This window comes from Leucopleurus acutus (assembly GCF_964270905.1).
Source record: "Leucopleurus acutus genome assembly, chromosome: 14".
Lineage (NCBI taxonomy): Eukaryota > Metazoa > Chordata > Mammalia > Artiodactyla > Delphinidae > Leucopleurus > Leucopleurus acutus.
Genome location: NC_139156.1, coordinates 35376939 through 35396911, shown reverse-complemented (window position 1 = coordinate 35396911; position 19973 = coordinate 35376939). Strand labels below are relative to the sequence as shown.

General features: G+C 43.2%; 1 protein-coding gene across 1 annotated transcript; it reads right to left on the bottom strand.

The window, feature by feature from the left end:
* Positions 1–4016: 4016 nt before the first annotated feature.
* ANKRD1 (ankyrin repeat domain 1) lies at positions 4017–12995 on the bottom strand. Its single transcript, XM_082854262.1, has 9 exons — positions 12918–12995; positions 12078–12257; positions 11026–11163; positions 10791–10898; positions 9651–9749; positions 8021–8119; positions 7780–7878; positions 7544–7642; positions 4017–4851 (listed from the first exon to the last, which is right to left on the bottom strand). The coding sequence occupies exons 1-9, from the start codon at positions 12942–12944 to the stop codon at positions 4741–4743; spliced, it is 960 nt and encodes a 319-aa protein (XP_082710388.1). The 5' UTR covers positions 12945–12995; the 3' UTR covers positions 4017–4740.
* Positions 12996–19973: the final 6978 nt, after the last annotated feature.

Genomic DNA, 19973 nt, shown 5'->3' with positions numbered 1-19973 from the left:
ACAAGTCCATTCCCTACCTCATACCCAGTACATACGCATAATAAATTTAGGTGGATTAAAGATTTAAATTTTTTTAAAGTGTAAAATACTAAAGAAAAAGGTAATTATTTAAAAAGAAAATAAGCTTGGATTGGAAAAGACCTAAACGTGGTCACCAAAGCCAGGAAACATAAAAGCTTGATCAATTTGTCTATAAAGATTTAGTGTTTAAAAAAAAAAAAAATTTAGTGTTAGAAAAGTACGAACAACTAGGAAGGAACATTTACAGTGCATATTCCAGAGAGGAATATGCTTCTTTAAAGAAATTGCTTCTAAAAAACAAATATGCAACATGACAAATACTGCTAGTGTCCATCCAGATCCTTTTTTTTTTTTTGCGGTACGCGGGCCTCTCACCATTGTGGCCTCTCCCGTTGCAGAACGCAGGCTCAGCGGCCATGGCTCATGGGCCCAGCCGCTCCGTGGCATGTGGGATCTTCCCGGACCGGGGCACAAACCCGTGTCCCCTGCATCGGCAGGCGGACTGCCAACCACTGCGCCACCAGGGAAGCCGCAGATCCTTTTTACCAAGCTGGTGTACCTCTTCTCCAGCTGCTGCAGATGTTGGATATTAATGGTTTATCCTCATCCTCCCCTGGAGGTTGGCCCATGGTGAATGCCTGAGCAGGGCCTTACAGCCTGGCCTTCTGGCCTCTGTGGTGCAGTTTATGCTCCTGAGCTCCCCATGGGATTAGGTTTAGGAGAGACTTCTTAAACCATGTCTTTGCCTCTTTTCTTTTCTTCTCCTGCCCTGTCCTGTTTTCCTCAGTCCCTTATAGACCACTGTCAAGAAATCACTTCCACAAGAATCCTTATTTCAAGCACCGCTTCCAGGGAACCTGACTTAATAGAAAATTGAGCAAGGAAGATTGGCCCAGAAAAATGCTCAATAAACCTGAAGATGCTGAACTTTTTTAGTAATCAAGGAAAAATAATCAAAAATATATTTCTTTTGCTAATTGGGTTGAAAAAATAAGACATTTATAAAATGAGTATTTTCGTGATTGTGGGGAAAGGCAATAACATTGTGGAAGGGATAATTTGATACCAACCTTATAGGTATTTCTATAAATGTATTTCTTCAGAAATAACTGGTTAGGTGTAAAGGATGCATGGATAAGAATATTCATTGCAACAATGTCTAAAATGGGAAAATGGAAACAACCTGAATGTCCAATAATGATAGGATTGGTTAAATGATCCATTGTACATTGAAACATAAGACTACCATTTATAAAGATGTCTAGAATAAGTTGTTCAATTGAAGAGTTATAAAGCTAAATGTACAGTGCCCATATGTAATGTGCACAGAAATAATCAGCGTCATTAAATTAGGATTATTGGTGATGTTTGCTTTCTTCATTCATTTCTATAATTGGCTTAATACTTAACGAGCATGTATTGCTTGTTCAAGGGGAGAGGAAATTTTTTCATTTGTGTGATAAAGGCAGTATGACAGATGTTATGACATGGAGAAAAAAAGTACAGCAGGAACACACTTGAGACTAACAAAGTCTAAGTAAGAGTTAAGGATGGCTTCCTGGAGGACACACAGCTACCCTGAAGGGGAGGAATGACGAGAAATGAAGCAGTGGGGTGGGAAGAAGAGCCTTCCAGGGAGTTGGCACAATATATGAGAACAAAAGCTAGTGCCTGGATTTTTTAAGAAACTGAAAATTCAGTAGAGTTGAAATTTGCTGTTTAGCTAGGAAAGTAATGAGAAATAGATGAGAATAAAGAGTTAATGGCAGCCAGATTTCAAGAGTTTTAGAAAACGTTAAGGCACTTTTATTTCATCCTGAGAGAAGTGGGCAGCCACTGAAGAATTCTGAAGTGGAGAATGACTTGATCATATTTGCATTTTAGAAAAATCACCCTGGCTGCAACTTGAGGAACAGACTGGAGGGAAGTAAGCTGAGGGCATTTGAGTAATCTGGGAGCTGCTGTGGTGATCTGAACTGGGGGAGTGGCCCCTAGGATGAGAGGAAGTGGACAGATTACAGCACCCCTTAGGTAGTATGCTTGGTAAGAAGTCTTGGTGGTTGGTTGAAAGAGGGATGAGGCAAAGGGAAAGTCTAGAACAACTTCCAAGAGTCTCCATCGGCCAGTGGGACATTCCCTTCACTGGTAAAAGGACACAAGACGCAGACTGTGGGTCTGGCTTAGGTGGGAGCTGGCTTAGGTGGGAAGACAGGGAGCTTATAAAAGTTGGCCGCCAGGGCCTTCCCTGGTGGCGCAGTGGTTGAGAGTCCGCCTGCCGATGCAGGGGACACGGGTTCGTGCCCCGGGCCGGGAGGATCCCGCATGCCGCGGAGCGGCTGGGCCCGTGAGCCACGGCCGCTGAGCCTGCGCGTCCGGAACCTGTGCTCCGCAGCGGGAGGGGCCCCAACAGAGAGAGGCCCGTGTACCGCAAAAAAAACAAAAAAAATGTTGGCCGCCAGTGTGACAGAAACTTGAAGATTTTGCCTGAAGTGCTTATCTTTTCCATTAGCAAAGGTCACTGAGTTGGCCTTGTTATAACGGGACTTATTCCATGTTGATTCTCATGCCCCCTACCTCTGTACTAGTGCAGATCTTTATATACAGCAACACAAAAGTGTTTTAAGCCCTTGCTTCCTTCTCTCCTTTAGCTTCCAGCTCTGTGGGGAGGGGAATTTGAGGAAGACATCAAGAGAAAACTTAGCCACGTAAATAATAACACACCCAGGCTATGCTGTGGGAGACATCATTGCAGCAGTGGAGATGCTGCCTATGTTGTAGGTGCTTTACTTGGAAGAAATGGAAGGACCCCAAGCCTTAAGGATCTGACGGGTTAGAGCCAGGACCCTCAAGGGAGAGCAGGGGGTGGCAGAAGGGGATTGAGAGGGAGATAGCAGAGAGAATGAAGCTCCTGACGCCCCCAGGAGGTGGACTCTACAGATTGTTCAGAGACTAGATAGAAAAGGTACAAAAATATTTCAAACCATCCTCACAACTCCATGATCAGCTAACTGGAGGATCTTCTGGTTATGGACTGTGCCTACATACCCTCTCAAAGTGTTAGAGGCATAGCAAAGAGGTTATGAGTTTTATCCTATCTGGGGTGTTTTATGGGAGGGGTACTAGTGCGAGTGTTTCACGTTGGCCTTCACACTTTTCCCATAACCTTGCCCTTTTCTGTGTTCTCTCTGCTGCCTGAACACTGTGCTTGAATAACTCCAGTTTATCCTTCAGACTCCCCTGAAAGGTTCCCACCTCAAAGAAGTCTTTGTAGAAACCCTCTCTGCGGCCTCCCCATCGAATGACGGGCCTCCACAGCTTAGACTCTCAGCACTCTGTACTTTTTACTTCTTTATATACTTACTGCAGATTGTTACCGTATATTTATTTCTGTGATTATTTCTTTAATATTCATCTATTCCAGGAAGGCAGTACGGGGACAGTTTGGTTTTCTCATCACAGGTCATAGCACCTGGCCCAGCATGTGGCGGCAAAGTAGCTCCCCTTGGAGGTCAACAATCATTGGCCAGGTGTGTTTTCTCGTGGGCAGGCTTTGCCATTACCGCGGGTGTGCACAATAATTGTTAATCCTCAGATTAGTTAAGCCCCAGGGGAACATCTTAAGGGAACACCTTAACTTGCAGTAATCATTTTGCCCACCAGAGGTCTCTTTCTCCCCATCACTGGGGCCAAAAAAGCTTGAACTCCTGGGTATCTCTGGTTTTCACAGCTGTGCTGCTCAATGTGGCTGTGCTATACCACCACTTCTGCATCGCCTGGGGGCTTGTCGGAAATGCAGAATCTCAGGCCCCACCCACACTGGAGGAATCGGAATCTGAATTTTAACAAGATCCTCAGGTGATCTGTGTACACGTTAAATACTGAGAGGTGCGGTTCTACAGGACACTCCTAATATGAAAAGCTTGGAAGACAAAGAAAACCCCATCTAAATGGCCTTTTTGCATGATTCTCACTAAAAGGAGGAAAGAGGGTTAGGATTTGCTTTTATTATGAACATAAAATATACATACAGCATAATATACATTTACACATTTACAATTCGCAGTTACTTTCATCTCTTTTGAACTCATTCAGTTCTGCACGGCCCAGCGGCCCGCTCCTTCCACTTACACTCTAGACATTCTCTTTACCTTGGTACGTACAGCGTGTGACCTAGTAAGAATTACCAGGCCCAGGCGTCGAATGGCGGGCTTTACAGTCCTCACAGAATCACTTTCATTCTGTTTCCTTTCCTGTCGCTACAGGCTTTCCATGGCCTCACACTTCAGCATGAAAAATTCAGGAGAAAAGAAGGCTGCAATAATCCCCTTTGTCTTTCAAAAACACCCTGAAACATCTTCCATGAGCGAGGTGACACGTAAGTTGGCACTGACAGCGCTTCTGGTTAACACAGTTTAAGGGCTAGCTATGGGAAGAGGCTCTGATGCATCCCATAGAAACTAAGCTTGTTCTCCAAATGGGTGACCACAAAGGATCTGAATGTCGGTGGTATCACAGTAAATAAATAAATAAACAGTAATAAATACAAATAAATAGAGTGGGTTTCACTAAGGGAAATGTCAATACCTACGTCCCTGTGCTTTCTCAAAACATAATTAGGTGCCGCTTTACAACAGTTGATAAAGAGAAGCTGGTTTTCATGATGAGCTGCTCTTCGGGGCGGTGAAGAGCAGCCAATGGAAGCTTCTATCGTCGTTTTCCTCAGAATGTCTCTATGCGAGAGGCTTTGTAGGAGTTCTCTTTGAGGCTGTCAAATATTGCTTTGGTTCCATTCTGCCACTGTAGCACCAGATCTATCGGGGTCTTCCCAGCCTAATCAAAATAGAGGAGGGAATTTGACTTCCAGGGGGGAGGCGTCTATAAATTCATCTCGTGTGTGTGTGTGTGTGTGTGTGTGTGTGTGTGTGTATTTAATGAGGTAATGGATAGGTGTATGTTATTGAAGTGTTTTATGTTTTCCATTATGAGTGATTTGCAGTTTATATTCAAACCAGCCCTTCACTGTTTCTCACGGGAATGCTTTTGGCATTTCAGATTAGCAATGGTTTTCTTTCCTGTGGGATATCCCAGGTGGTGGTAAAAATCCCCAGTCCCTAGACACTAAACAGCAAGAGTAAGCCAAGTCATTTTCAAACTCAAAAAATGCCTCCATACTTACCCAGTATCCTGCAAAATGGGTGTGGGGAGGTAGTAGTATCCCTCTTGGTCAAGAACCACTTCCTATCAATTTGGAAAATGATTCCTGATTGATAAAAACTGGTAGAGAATGAGCTGCTTCAACACCTTGGCTTAAGTACACAAGTACCACTCCAAGGGGCAGATTTTTCACAGCTGCTCAGAACTTACATTGGTCTCTCCCAGGAAATTTATTTTTCTTGGAGATGATATCAATGATGTATGAATAAATAACTTCTGAGACCAAAAGTTTTTTACCTTAAGCATACATCTCAAGATATTTACAACAATTAAAACTGTGTCACCTCTCAACTCTTGTCTTTAAATTTGAGAAGTCCTAAAATTTTCCATCTCTATTCATTCAGAAGTCTCTCTTTATCCCAGAGATTGCAGACTGGCAGCTTTGAGATGCAAATAGAGCTAGAGACCTGTTTTGGCCCAAACAGAGCTTAGATTTTTTTTAAACCTGGAATTAATTGGCAACAGTTGGAAATTAAGAGATTTCCCAGCTGAATTTGTGATCTCTGTGAAAAAACTGGGAGACCTGGCAGCACAATTCCCGTGGTTTCACGGAGCAGCAATGGGCTGAGTTGGGGAAGGGCTGCTACCTTTAAGTAAGCTGTGTGCATGGCACCAGCAGCCACCATGTAAGTCATCTATGCCATCTGCCTGGAACCTGTGCGGATTTGAGTTAGTGGCCCTGCAACCTTCATTCTGGACCTTCTCACCTTGTAGCATCGCACCTTGAGGGACACTCATCAGCAAACATGAAGACAGAGTTTTGGACAACAATACAGTAATGTATTGTTTCCAGTTCCCTTCAAGATGGTGTCCAATAGCTTAGTGGTCTTTTTTGGGAACATCCATCCATTGGGTCAGTGACATTAACAGTTCCAGAACCTTTATGCTGGGGTCTTACTGATAATTCAGAGCCCTGAGCACTATTTGTATATTTGGAGCTATTCTTTCATGAATTCCTCGAACTCCTCTGTATTGAAATTTATCTTGTGATTCCCTGGCTACTTACACAGTCTCCCCAAATCTGTACGCTATTTATCTCTGCAGGTAGTGTCTCTTACTGCCTGAAAAAAAATCATATTTTCTGCAGCCTTGGGGATTTCATTGAATCTACTCTTTCTGATAGTTTAAATTATTTATTTATTTATTTTTTTGCGGTACGTGGGTCTCTCACTGTTGTGGCCTCTCCCGTTGCGGAGCACAGGCTCCGGACGCGCAGGCTCAGCGGCCATGGCTCACGGGCCCAGCCACTCCGCGGCATGCGGGGCACGAACCCATGTCCCTTGAATTGGCAGGTGGACTCTCAACCACTGCGCCACCAGGGAAGCCCCCTCCCGGTGATATTTTTAAAGCTTAGATGTTGCTTGAGTGGGAATTGGGACCATGAGGAAAATTTGGTTACATTCCCTGGCTTACAGATGAAGCTTAATTAATACGTACTTATAAAGGGGACTTATACAAGCATTTTCAGGGCCTAAATACAGGAAAGTATTTTGAGGGATGTGCAGATAAACCAAAGAGGAGAATGAACAGAAATTATCTCAAAAATATAGGCAATGGAGCTTCCCTGGTGGCGCAGTGGTTGAGAGTCCGCCTGCTGATGCAGGGGACACGGGTTCGTGCCCTGGTCTAGGAAGATCCCACATGCCGCGGAGCGGCTAGGCCCGTGAGCCATGCCTGCTGAGCCTGCGCGTCCGGAGCCTCTGCTCCGCAACGGGAGAGGCCACAACAGTGAGAGGCCCGTGTACCGCAAAAAAAAAAAAAAAGAAAAAAAAAAACAGGCAAAAGCATGGCTCCCCCTGGAAAAAGTGGTAGCCTGTCATGCTGCTGTAAGGAGGGGAGGACTATTCAGAATTACTTGGATTAGATGTTGATTAATTTGAGTTCCTTGGCCCTTGGTTGCATTGACCACTGTGGAATTTTTGACAACTTCAGCAGTGGTGGGTGTCTTTATTCCTGACTGCCCCAAACCTTGCTCAGCCAGGGATGGCCAAGGCAGACTGTGCTTATGTCTGTAAGCGTGGGCGGTTTGGCCATCTTTTATCTTCAAGGCCAAATTTTTAAAGAATTACTACAGGCTATATTAGGCACCGAGGTCATAGTAGTCACGATGGCGTCCCCATCTCTGACCAGGTGATCTGAGTCCTTGCCAAACTCAGCAATGTCCTTATGGGAATGACCAGGGGCATTTAAACCATCAAGAGACCCCTGAAATATCAACACTACCGTTGTAAGAATCTTTTCAAGTATGTGAGCCATATTTTTGTTCATTAGAAGGCTGGCAAGCAGGGCCCCTTGCTTGAGCACTTACACAGTTCTTGATGTTGAGGTCGGCGCCATACATGATCAGGAGTCTGATCATCTTGTACCGGTTCAGCCTCACGGCGTCATGCAGGGGGGTATCTCCTTCCTAGAGAAGCAGAGTGAACAGACAAGGTGAGCCTGAGGCCAGGAAGTGGGTCCCGCAAGGGTGCCCGGCTGGGGCAGTTATTCCAAATATGTAAATGAGTGAAGCTTTAGGAGGCCAAACTCTGCTGGGCTACTCACTCGGTCCTTGGCGTTGAGTTCCGCCTCGCAGGCGATGATATGCTCTGCGCACTCGTAGTGGCCGGTCCTCACCGCCACGTGCAGCGCTGTGCTGAGCAACTGCAAAATGCAAGAGCCTGCTGTGTCCCTGGGCTTGAGGACAAAGGCTGCCCAGACCCCAAGGCATGTGTGAAGGGGAGAAGTGGAGGAGGGACAGGGTGGAGGAGGGGAAGAAGGAGGGGGACAGGAGGAGGAGAAATACCTTATCCCGCGCACTGATTTTTGCTCCTTTGTTCAGCAACAGTTTTAAGACATCCAGGTTTCCTCCGCGGCTTGCCCAGTGAATGGCTGTGGATTCAAGCTATACCGGGAAGGTAAAAGGACAGGAGTTAGTGAAAGAAGAACCTAGACAGAGGAATTAGTACTTCGTGTCTAAAGCCCGGGAACGCCAGGTTTGCTAGGGCATCCGTGGGTGACACTGGGCTGTCCTCGTCTAGGTTGCCAGTTGTAACTATTGTAGTCGAAGGCTCTTGCCTAATGTTTTGGCTAAACTCTTAAGTGTGTGAATGTGAGTGTATGCGCTCTTGTGTATGTATCTATGTGCGTGTTTGCATTCTTAGGAGGTTCTTAATAAACCTAATAAATCTTTTTAAAAGAGGATAAGAACTACAATTTATTGGGAATTTCCTCGTGCCAACATAGTGCCGCGTACTTCAGACACAATGATGCTCCCAGCAACATTATGAAGTGGGTATTCTGTGCTCGTTTTGCAGATGAGAAAAACAAGGCTCCGAAATATTCAAGTTTCTTGCCCAAGGAAACACAGCTAGTAAGTGGCAGAAGAGATATTCTAACCCACAGTCTGGCTGGAACTTTTAACCGCTTTTGCCAGATAGACTCAAAAGTTCTAGACAAATGTATTTTAAAATTCTGGCAGAATAAAAGTAGTCCCTTCCAAAAGACGTTCATCTGGATCTGACACCTCTCCCTTGCCCCTGTTGTTTTTTCCTCATCCCTTGCTGGTTCTCTCCTGCCATTTGTGCCAGCACACCCTCTGTACCTTGACCATCATCACTCGTGGTCACTGCACTTACTCATAGGAGTAAGTCTGGTATATCCCTGGCCCTCCAAATCCCATGCTCGTGAATTTTTGTGTCTTTCTATACAAACTTTATATTTTGTTTCTTTTCTTGTTTTTCTGTGTGTACGTCTTTTGGGTTCAATTTTGGCCAGTTCCTTTAGACTTTTCCAGTCCCTTTTCCACTTTGCTGAAAAGTCAAATTGAGCTGTATTTAAATAAGGCATTTTCCCAGCTCAATCTTCAGGTCGTAAAATATGCTGTGTACCGGTCTGTGTAGAAATCACAGTGGTTGAATTACTGAGGTCTGAATAGCAGCTACTTTCCGTAGATGAAATTCATTTTGTATGCAGTCTAGCCCCAAATCTCACAGATGGCAATCAGCATCTATCATATAAGGTGTGCAGCTAGAGAATTCTGAGATGCTGTTGGCAGCCAAGGGGCCAGGAGCAGGCGGCCACATATGGTGGAAGGACATGGAGCCTGAAAGGCAAGTGTTGACTGCGTTACTTCTCAGTAAGGCTACTGACTTGATAATGACCCAAGTCTTCGATGAGGTTATTGAATTCTGTCCAGCAGCTCTCACTTCCTTCGTTTCCCTGGAACACTCCTCTCCTTTCAGTATGTGTAGAAAATACTTCCCACATGACCTAGTCCCATCTCCCAACTTCCCTTTGTATGGAGAAACGAGCTTCTGCCTAGTTCTTGCAGATCAATTTTCAATACAGTCAGCCCCCTTTTCCATTGTAGGTTTTCTCAAGTTTCATATAGTCTACTTACTTTGGCTCACTTCCAAACAAAGAAATATATTTACCATATCACGGAATTCAATCTGGGCTCCAGCTTCTATTAACTTCTCCACAATTGCCAAATGTCCTTCTAAGCATGCTCTATGAAGAGCTGTCCGTTTATACTGTCAAAATAGAGATTTAAGAAAGAGAGAGGGAGCGATGCATATAAAAATGAGCATAAATCCTTTCTAAGAAGTATGAAGCTGGGGACTCTGATGACCTAGCTGATAGAAGCTTGAGTGCTTCTTTATGAATTAGAAATGTCAAATTTACTAAACTTCTTGTCTACAACAGTTATTCTGCAACTGAGATTTGCGCCTCCTGCAACATACATTTCTAAGTGCTTCGAGGTCTACATCAAAGCACATGGGCTTAAAGATTCAAAACTACCTAAATGCTGACATTTCCCTTTCTTGTATTTTGTGCCTTCATGGTGTCTGTAGTATTTGCCATGCAGTTCAGGCTGTTTTCTTCCATGTGGGACGGTTGATAGGTTGAATATCAAAAAGCATTCAATTCATTTTTAAGAAAATGGGAGACATTTTTCATTCAACTTCAGAAATGATTCCCCATTCCAATTCATGGGGGAAAGGATACAAAAAGGATTAGTGATTTCTGGTAAATGGCTTCATATAAATGGATTAATAGACCGTGCTGGAACACCTTTTAGGCATTTCACTCCAATGCCCTCTATTTTCAGATAAGGAAACTGAGGTCCAGAAAATGCAGATTGGTTGCTAAAAATCAAATAGGCCAGTAGTGATAGAGCTAGCACTTGAACTCCAGTCTACAGATTCCCTGTGTGGAGCTGATGTATTTGAGTCCAATCAAAGATAATGCTAATAATATATTTCTCCATTGGTGACTCGTTGGTCCTGCCATATTAAGAGTCTATCCCAAAGATCTAAAAATTAAAGACAAGCTGAAAAAGCAGTCAGAAGTATATTAGAGTGCAAAAAATAATGCAATCCATAGCACTAATCCAGCATTTTCTTTTTTTGGACCACTGCACTCCCCTGTTATGCTATTGGCATATGTGGCAACAGCTGGGGAGACTGTTTCAGGTGGATTGATTTTTGGCACTAGATTAGCAAGGCTGCAGCAAAGCATAAGAAACACAAAATTAATGAGCTGGATTTTGCAGTGCTTTGTATAAGCCTTACCTCATCACAGACATCTGGATTGTTCTTGTCTGACAAGAATTTTTCTACTACTGGCAGTTTATTCTCCAGGGCAGCCTTCAGAAAACTAGGCACATCCACAGGTTCTGTCTAAAGCCGAAAAAACAGTGTGAGAGTTACCATGGGTTTTCCAACATTCAATCACACCCTCCACAGATATTTATTCCCCTGTAGCCTAATGCCGAGGTGTAATACTGCAAAACCAAGCAGCCCTTACGATGATTTCGGGTTCAGGTTCCTTCACAACTGGAACTTTAGTTTTCCTGTATTTTTTCCTTTTCTTCAGTTGAATGATGATTTCAAGGTCTTCTAAATTTTCAAGCTTTGATCTTTGTTCTAGTTTTTTCTTCTTGAGCTAAAAAAGAAATCCATGTTTCAAAATACAGTGAGTTCTACTGACAAGCATTCTGGTTGTGTCAAAACAGAATCTGCAAGGTCTGAGCTAAGTACGTGAACAGTTTGCGCAAAAAGATAAAAAATTTATAATAAGTCTTTGACTTGGATTTAGTGATTTCTTATTCAAGTACTTAGGGGTCAAATTTTTCAGCTAATTGCCTTCATCTTCACTTCCCTTTCTCATAGCATCAGCTTTTCACTGGAGATAGGATCTAGTCTCTAAGTGATGATTTTGTAATTATTTCCATAAACAAACCCCAGATTTCTGTAGAATTTTGTATCATGCTCATGAATTTTTTTTTTTTTTTACCCAAAAGACTCCACTAATAAGTTTTAAGCTCTAAAATTTCAATGCCATTGTCTTTCAGGTGGCCCACTAAGCAGGGCTCATGAAATAGACTATCCTGGACTACAGCTAACAAATGCATGTTTTATCTGTGGTTAGTAAGTAATGAAAATTTACCCAGCAACACATTTTGTCAACACAGAAAGCGGCCACAGTCAAACAATGATCCATGGACCACAAACCACATTACTAAGAAAAAGAAGGCTCCCTTGTTTGGGATTAACCAGACAGTGTAAGACATCAGAAATTCACTGGACACATTTCTCTTTCCAAGTCTTTCAATCAAAACACAGTCACAGAACATACAGTGATTGATTTGGAATCCAGAGGTCATAGTCTTGCCAAAGAATTATTTTCTGCAACCTGTCCCATAGAAGTTGCCTCTTTATAGGTTAGAATCTGGTAAAGAAACATCTTTGGAATGGTTGCATTTGTTTGGTTTCTCTCTCTTCTCCTTCCTGTCTGGCACCTCCATCCTCTGCCCCGTCCCCAACCTCCCACTCATGAATTTCATGGAAGGGTCTTACCTCTGCCTCTCGCTGTTTCTCAGTTTTCCACTGTTGCTCCCGCAGGCTCACAAAGTGGGCTGGAAGTGTTTTCAGGTCGTCTTGCTTCTCTAAAGTGACAGCAGCTTCATACTCTCCATCTCTGAAATCCTCAGGAAGGAACTCCCCAGCGTCCCCACTGCCATTCTTCTTCCCTGTAACCTACAAGGGAAGATGGCAGGGTCAGAAGTAGCAGGCCTGTCCTGGGGTCATTCTCCACAGAAGATGCTGCAGGCAGCCCCCAGCCCTCCCTCCCTGCTGACAGTGGCCTCCATTGCAGCACATTCTCCTATCTCAGGCAGCAACGAGTTGCTGCAGTGTTCCAGGATAACCTTCAGATGCTTGTCCCCCTCTCTTGGTTAAATCAAGGTTTAGGTTAGGTTGAAATGTTTAAATCTACTTTTAATCTACTTAATCACATTTCTCCTAGGAAAATCACAATCTGTCCTCCACATCCCCACCGATTATTTAAAATTCTTTCATTTTAGGTTGATGATCCCTTGCCTTGAGTTATAGTTTCCAGACATATATTCTTGCAATAGAACTTCTCCCCTAAGGCATTTTGATAACTATACATGATTACACACTTTAGTAATAAAAGCAAAGGAGAAGATAATAGATAGGAAATATGTAGAGAATTCATTACTGCCAGCTCCCTTTTTCCAATTTCACTTATTTCATCACATAAGCCAACCATTTTCCATATATGACATTTTCAGAGTACCAGCACATTATGCAAGAAAGAAAAGGGCATTTCAATTTTCAAATAAAAATCAAGCCTGCCCCATTTTTCACTTCGTAGAAATAATGTGCTTTACATACCAGCTCTTCTACTTTCAGAACCATCATGTTGACCTAAAGTTCCTCTGTCTGTTTTCCTCCTGGGGGTTGAAACGTTGAGTCGGCCCTGGGGAGCCCCCTTGCTCTGATCAGCTTATATAGCTAGGGCCGGGTGAGCTAATCTTCCAACCTGGGAACCCAAGTAACACCCCTGCCCCCACCCGGGGCCAGCTCAGAGGCAGGTGAAGTTTCATTCCAGACTCAGTGTCTGGGAAGCAGGAGAGGGAGGGGATGACAAGTAACCCCACTGAATATGTGAATCAGGAAGAAATGTGAGAGGGCCATTCCTTTGGCAGTGACCACACCGCTCAGCAATGCAAGTCATCCTATTTATCGGGAAGCCAGGGGACAGCTGTCTGTTGACATTGCACCACACCACTGCTCCTTTTCCTTCTTTGTCAGCTTTCATATGACTAACCCTATCAAGAAAATGTAAATGCCCTGCGTATCACACCACCAATAATATCTTTCTGATAACCAGACTTATCGACACGTCACTTGAGGGAAGTGTTGCTTCAGGACATCCTATTCCCATGGGTAAACAGCCTGAGAGGAAAGGATCCGGGTCCTAATTGCCCTTGTCTATATCTGTTTGGAATTCTCTGGAGTGATGTCTGGGGCTAAAAAGGCCCCATGACATGCCACCTTCCCATCATTATAAGAAATTGAAAGCATTCAGTAATGCACTTTTATTTTTTGGTGTCACAGGCCATAATTAGCACATGACATGCTTACTGTCTTCTTAAACAGCATGCTTACTGGAGCAATTTTTATTCAAAAAAGTTTCCAAAATGTCCCAAGATAGGTTATATGAGACCAGTTATTAGTAACAATATAACCTTGATTAGGTCATAGAGCTAAAGTGCTCAGGTGCTGTGGATAAAAGACTAACCTGGGGGAGCTGGTCAATGGAAAACTGATGAATTCATAAAAGTGCTAACAAAAGATCAAGATAAAAAAAATTAATTATATGGGACTGAGTGAACTGATGAGGATGATTATAATTTTTGTGACTCTCCGTTTTAATAAAAAAAAAAAAATCCCACAAGGACTCAGAGGCAAAAAATATACAAATCAATTTTCACTGCAAAGGAAAGGAGCTGTTACAGTGGAGGATTCCTGGACTGAATGTCAATATTATGACACAGTATGAGTGTGTTTCGTGTTTGGTAATTGCAATCGTTGTTGCTTTTGTTGCGGTCATCCATTTACAATGCTTGGTGTCAGTTTGTTTGTCTTGTAAAAATAAAATACAGTGTGTGTGGGTGAGTTGTGGGGGAAAAAAAAGGAAATTTAAAATTCCTGGAAAAAAAACAAAGTTAATTAGTAAGTAAAAAATAATAATAATAATAAATGCATATCCCTGGGCCCCACCTCAGGCATTCTGAGTTGATTTATGGTGAGTCCTAGGAATCTGTATTTTTCAAAACACTCGGGTCATTCTGATGCATGAATGCTTGAGACAGGTTGTCAGAGGAGCAAGGAGCTTTACCTTGGGATGGGGTGAAAAGACCTCTGTTTCTGGCTTCTCATCTCTGAGGTGTTTAATTATGTGAAAATACTTAGGTCTCTTTACAGTTCAAGGAGAAACTGAGATTACTATCTCCAAAGCCATTTAAAACCTAATTTTTCTTAGTAAAAGAAAGGAGTGGGGGAGTGAGAGTCTGAATGGAACAAGTGTGTTCATTAGGATGTTATGTTGACCTGTGTTTATCACTCCCTTAAACGTGCCCACACAACAAGCATGGCTGCCAGTCTCTTCCCCCTTCAACTGATGTTTTTTCTGGAACTTTCAGAATGAGACATTGACACACACACCCCAAAACCAAAGTGCTGGCAAAGAGGGACCCTCACAATAACTCCTGTTATGTATTCTGGTCTCCTAAAGTTCTATCCTAAAAGGTTTTACTTAAAGGAAATTTCCTGGCATTTTCTTTGAGGTGGAGACAGCTATAACCATTTTCATTGGTCTCATTAAATAAGAAGTGGCCATTTAAGGTTTTCCTACCATTTGTGTTATGCCTTTTTGTTCCAGGCCTGACCCAAACTGAGGGGAGCCTTAGGAGATATCTTTGAGGGAAGGGTTGTGTGTTGTTTAAGCATCTTGGATATAGAATCCCAGAGCTGTTAGTGCCCTCAGAGTTCAAACAAGACCAGTGCTTTCATTCTGCAGAGAGGATGCCGAGGCACAGAAACGTGTTGTCACTGGCTGCAGACACACAGCTAGTTGGTGGACGCTAGGCTGAAGAGTTTGGATTCCATCCATCAGAAGCAGAGAATCACTGAGGCCAGAGCAGATTTCCCATGGTGGTTCATACCTAGACCCACTCAGGGCCCAACCAAAACTGATTAAAGGGCTCTTCTGTGTTCAGATCACCTCAAAAACTGGAAGTGAAAGTGGGTGGGACGGCTCACCAAGCCCATTCCTTCCTCTGGTCAATTAATCATCCCCTCAAACCTGACTGGTTATATGCAGGAGAGTCCAAGAAGTATTAAAACTTTGCAGAGGATGACGCTTGAGGAAGGGTTGATGGAATGGGCAGAACTTAGAGAAGGAGCCAGCTGGCCAGATCCTCGCGTATCTTCAGACGAGGAAAATCATAATTTGTCATTATAAAACATGAGAGGATTTTGCTCTTCAGAAAGAAATTATAGATACATTTAGCTCCCTAACAACACATCAGACAAAATTGTATTTTCAAATCATTCTTATTCATCAAAATTGAGAACCAAACTTTGCAACTGGAGGAGAGTTCTCTGTCACTTGTTTTTCAGGAGCTTCCCTCCCATAAAAGTTCCCCTAGTGGGATAAGTTCTGAAATTTGTATATTTGGCTTGATCATAACCTCAAACTAGGTATAACCTTTCCTTACCAAGATGAATTAAGACAACAGACCTGCAAGTTGGTTCTAGAATGATTTAGCAACCCAGTGTCAACTATCTATGGCTGGAATGAGCAGAGGAATAGTCCTGAGCTTGGCCAGGGTTACCTGACGAACCTTTCCCCTCGCCTCAGGATTTATGCATTTCAACAAGACCAGACTTATAACCCTGTTTACAGGTGAGGAAAGTGAGAGGCAGAGAAGCAGGGCCTAAAGCACCTATTGCTGTCCCCCAGGGTTTGAGAGACATGCCCAGACACCACCAGGGTTCGTGGGCCACAGCTCAGCTCCAAAGACAATTTTGTCTTTCCAAATTTTAGGATATTATACTTCTACTCAGACCTTTTACTATATTTTCTTGACTGTGTAAGTAATATATAAATGTTGTTGAAAATTAAAACGACACAGAGAGAAGGTTGCTTAATTGCAATCTTGCTGAGTGTTGATTCGGTACTTGATTTGTTTCACTTGATCCTTGTCTTAGAGATCATCTTCTAACAGCACAGTTAGGTCTGTTTCATTATCTTCAACAACTATACGGATTTCTCTGTGTGGACATACCCTTGCTTATTTAACCATGTTCCTACTTATGGACATTCAGGCTGTGTTTCAAAATGGTCCTTTTATTTGCTACAATCCAAAGTATTTTATAGCACAAAAATGTTATTGTCACTCATACTCCTTGCCCTTAGAGCACCCACCTTGATACTAAACGGAAGGACTTGGGGGACTGTAGCCAGATTCTGGCTTGGAAGCCACATTGCTCTGCTGTTGCACCTGTAATTGCTCATTTTGCCGTCCCTCCTAATTGCCTTCCCAGTCCCAGCCGCTACTCACCACTGTTGGCTCAGTGAAACAGCTGACTTTGTGCAACTAGGAACCCAAGTATCCCTACAAGGAAGCCAAGGCTCAGTTACACACTCAGAAATACCAAAGGGAGGTCATAAGGCTGAAGCAAATGAGGTTCAAGGTTGTCTCCCCTCCCCTGCCAACCAGGGATGGAATCACCTGCATTTGAAAAGCCGCACTTACTGAGACATTTTGAGCAGGGTTGTGGCATCTGCCTTTATCTCCTCACAAAGGACAGAGTCAAGGGCTTCCCTGGTGGCGCAGTGGTTGAGAGTCCGCCTGCCGATGCAGGGGACACGGGTTCGTGCCCCGGGCCGGGAAGATCCCACATGCCGCGGAGCGGCTGGGCCCGTGAGCCATGGCCGCTGAGCCTGCGCGTCCGGAGCCTGTGCTCCACAACGGGAGAGGCCGCAACAGTGAGCGTACCGCAAAAAAAAAAAAAGGACAGAGTCAAGACCAAAGTCCTCCTGTATCCAGGGCTCTGTATAGAAAGTGCATGCACATTGCTGTGAGCAACCCAGTACAAGCTGCCTTTTTGCAGATATCGGCGGCCTCCTTTGGTAGATGTAGGTGAAGGCTGTAGGTCTCTCTTCCACACCTTACAGCAGCAGGTGCCTTGTTGTAGATTATGTAAATTGTGTCTCCAGCCAAATTCTGCCACACATATGGATTCATGTCAGCCAACAGGTACACACAGCCACATGACTATTCTGTAAACTCAATGAAGCAGCCCCTGGCCATTTAGGTCCTAAGACAGTGCCCGGCGCAAAAGTTTACTTGAGGCAAATGAAAGCATTCTAGCAGTAGATTTCAGCTAACTTTCTAGTCTAATCAGATGACAGAACCTTTCGTGGATGACCCAACACAAGATCTGACCAATTCCTATTACTGAATATAGGCCTAGGACTCTAAAGGGCACAGCAAAGTGCCTGACACATAGTGAGGCTAAATATTTAGTTGACACCTGGCAGGAGTCTTACATTCTTTTCTAGCCAAACCACATATCTTGAATCCTCCTTTCTTAAATAACAAATAATCTGCTAATACTAATTAGAGGCAAAGATAGTTAAAGTGGGTGACCTACTCTGGAGTGTGAGCAACTTATTAGCATCTTTCAACCGCCAACCAACCACAGCAAGTGTAACCTCCCAGTTAGGGCACCTCAGAAGTGCCCTTTCCTAGGGTGTGATTCCAAGGCTGGGTGTATCTTAGAATCGTCTGTGAAGCTTTTAAAAGGTGCTGATGCCCTGACCTCAACCCAGGTGAATGAAATCTGAATCTTTGCTTTAATATCCAGGTATTATCTTGGAAAAAAAAAAAAACTCTCCAGTTGATTCTAATTTCCACCCAGCATTGAGAACACCGCTCCAGGGTATAGATTTAAATGAATATGTACGTAAATATACATACGTATATCCTTGAAGATGTAGAAGGCAGTCAAGCCATCCTTATCCCAGTCTCAGAATTCTGATTGTGAAAGGCTTTGCCTTTACTACGACTATGGGAAACAAACACACACACACACATAAAATTTACTCATCAGTATTTATTTGGCCCTACTATGTGTCAGGCATTTTTTTAGAGCTGAGATATACCAATGCACACAAGAGACAAACTCTCCTGCCCTTGTGGAGTTTTCAGTTTTACTGAGCTATTTAAGGAAAACTGCAGGGAATAGAATATGCTGCTTCTGGCACAAAGCCAAGGAGGGTCAGGGAAGGCAGCAGTTGTATATATATGAAGTTGTAAAGGATGAAGGGTGTAGGATGAGGAATTAGGGAACCTGGCTTTTAATCCTGCCTCTGCCCTGGGACTAGTTGAGCAAGTCCCTTCAACTCCTCAAGTTACCAAAGGAGAACTTTGAACAAAATGATTTCTGGGCCCCTAAAGTTTTATTGAGGTCTCAAAACCACTGAATCAAAAGATAGAAATAAACAACACTCACGTGTGAAGGTCACATGCAGACCACAAAGTTGATTCTCCAAAACCTCTAAAACAGGAAATGGCCGGTAAAGCCTTCACTTGCCCAGTGTATTTCAACCATTTTTAAGACACACCCCACTTGATAAACATAAAGATCTCACACCCTCTGTTAACATGAATAGAAATGTCAAGATCAGCCTGGGGCCCAAACCAATGAAAGAAATGGTAATATGCTTTTGCAAAGTTTCCCAGGCCTTCGAGATATTGATAAGGCTCCTTCCCTCCTCCTTCCTCTCTGAGAATCTCTGCCCAGGTTCTTGCTTTTGCCAGAGTCCGTGCAGGAAAGGTATCAATAAGCAGGAAGAGCTGTCAGTGACTTTATTTCCTCAGTGTGTTCTCTTTTAGGCTTCTGTCCTAATTCCCAGTCTTAAGAAGGCAGAGCCTTTAACAACCAACATTCTGAGATGGTGATAAAGATGAGTGGACTGCCTGTTACCACTCGGAGAAGAATGGGTGTGTGGAAGAAGCAGCTAATGTGAGTGCATAATGACTCCCCCTCCTGCCCCTAAGCTTTCTGAAAAGCTAAGCTTACTTCATGCGATGAAATTGTACTGAATGGACAGTGGGATGATGGAGAGTTTGCATTGAAGTGGTTTTTAAAAAAGAAGTATGATTGTCATAGTAACACTCTGAAAAGATTTTGATGCAACTTTGGAATTACTTCACATTCAATTACATAGGACATCCACTTGGGGTGAGAGATAAGTGCTTCTGTCACTGCAAACGGAAAGAAAGTCCATTTAAGCTTTCTAGTCCATTTATTAAAGCAGAGGAGAATTATTTTTTAAATACAGTTTCTGACTTTAAGGAGTGTTAGAAAAAATTTTTCTTGGTGTAGTTTGGAGTTTCCTAATAAAAGAGAAAATGCTGCAAAACATCTTAAGTTTGGGAAGAAGAGAACTCGAGGGCCAGGAAAAGCACTGAGCACTCATTGAGTCCATTTGCTGACCATCAGGAAGGGCCAGGTTTAGGCAGGTAGGACCCTCTTACTTTAAAGATTAAAACCTCCCTTTGTAAACATCCCAATGCTTAAACTCTCACTTTAACATAGTTTTTTTTTTTTTTTTTTATGGTTTACCTAAATCTTGGCAGTTCAGTCTGTTTGCTTCATTCTAGCTTCAGGAAAGATCATCACCACCAAAAACATTGATTGAGCACATTTACAATGAGTTTTGTTAGATCAAGAGGAGAAAAAGCTAAAAGGTGAAGTTTCTGCCCTTGAAATCTTACAGGAACAATCCCCTCTATGGGCTCAAAACCCTTCTTATAACTATGTATTGTTAAACTCTTCAGGACATCAAATTTTGGAGCATAGAAAGGGTTT

What these genes read in the sequence shown, in the direction of transcription:
- ANKRD1 (XM_082854262.1), bottom strand. Translation starts at nt 12,944, where the DNA reads ATGATGGTTCTGAAAGTAGAAGAGCTG. An exon ending in TTCTGAAAGTAGAAGAGCTG is followed by an intron (nt 12,258 to 12,917) that starts GTATGTAAAGCA and finishes CTTCCCTTGTAG; the next exon opens with GTTACAGGGAAGAAGAATGG. An exon ending in AGAAACAGCGAGAGGCAGAG is followed by an intron (nt 11,164 to 12,077) that starts GTAAGACCCTTC and finishes TTTCTTTTTTAG; the next exon opens with CTCAAGAAGAAAAAACTAGA.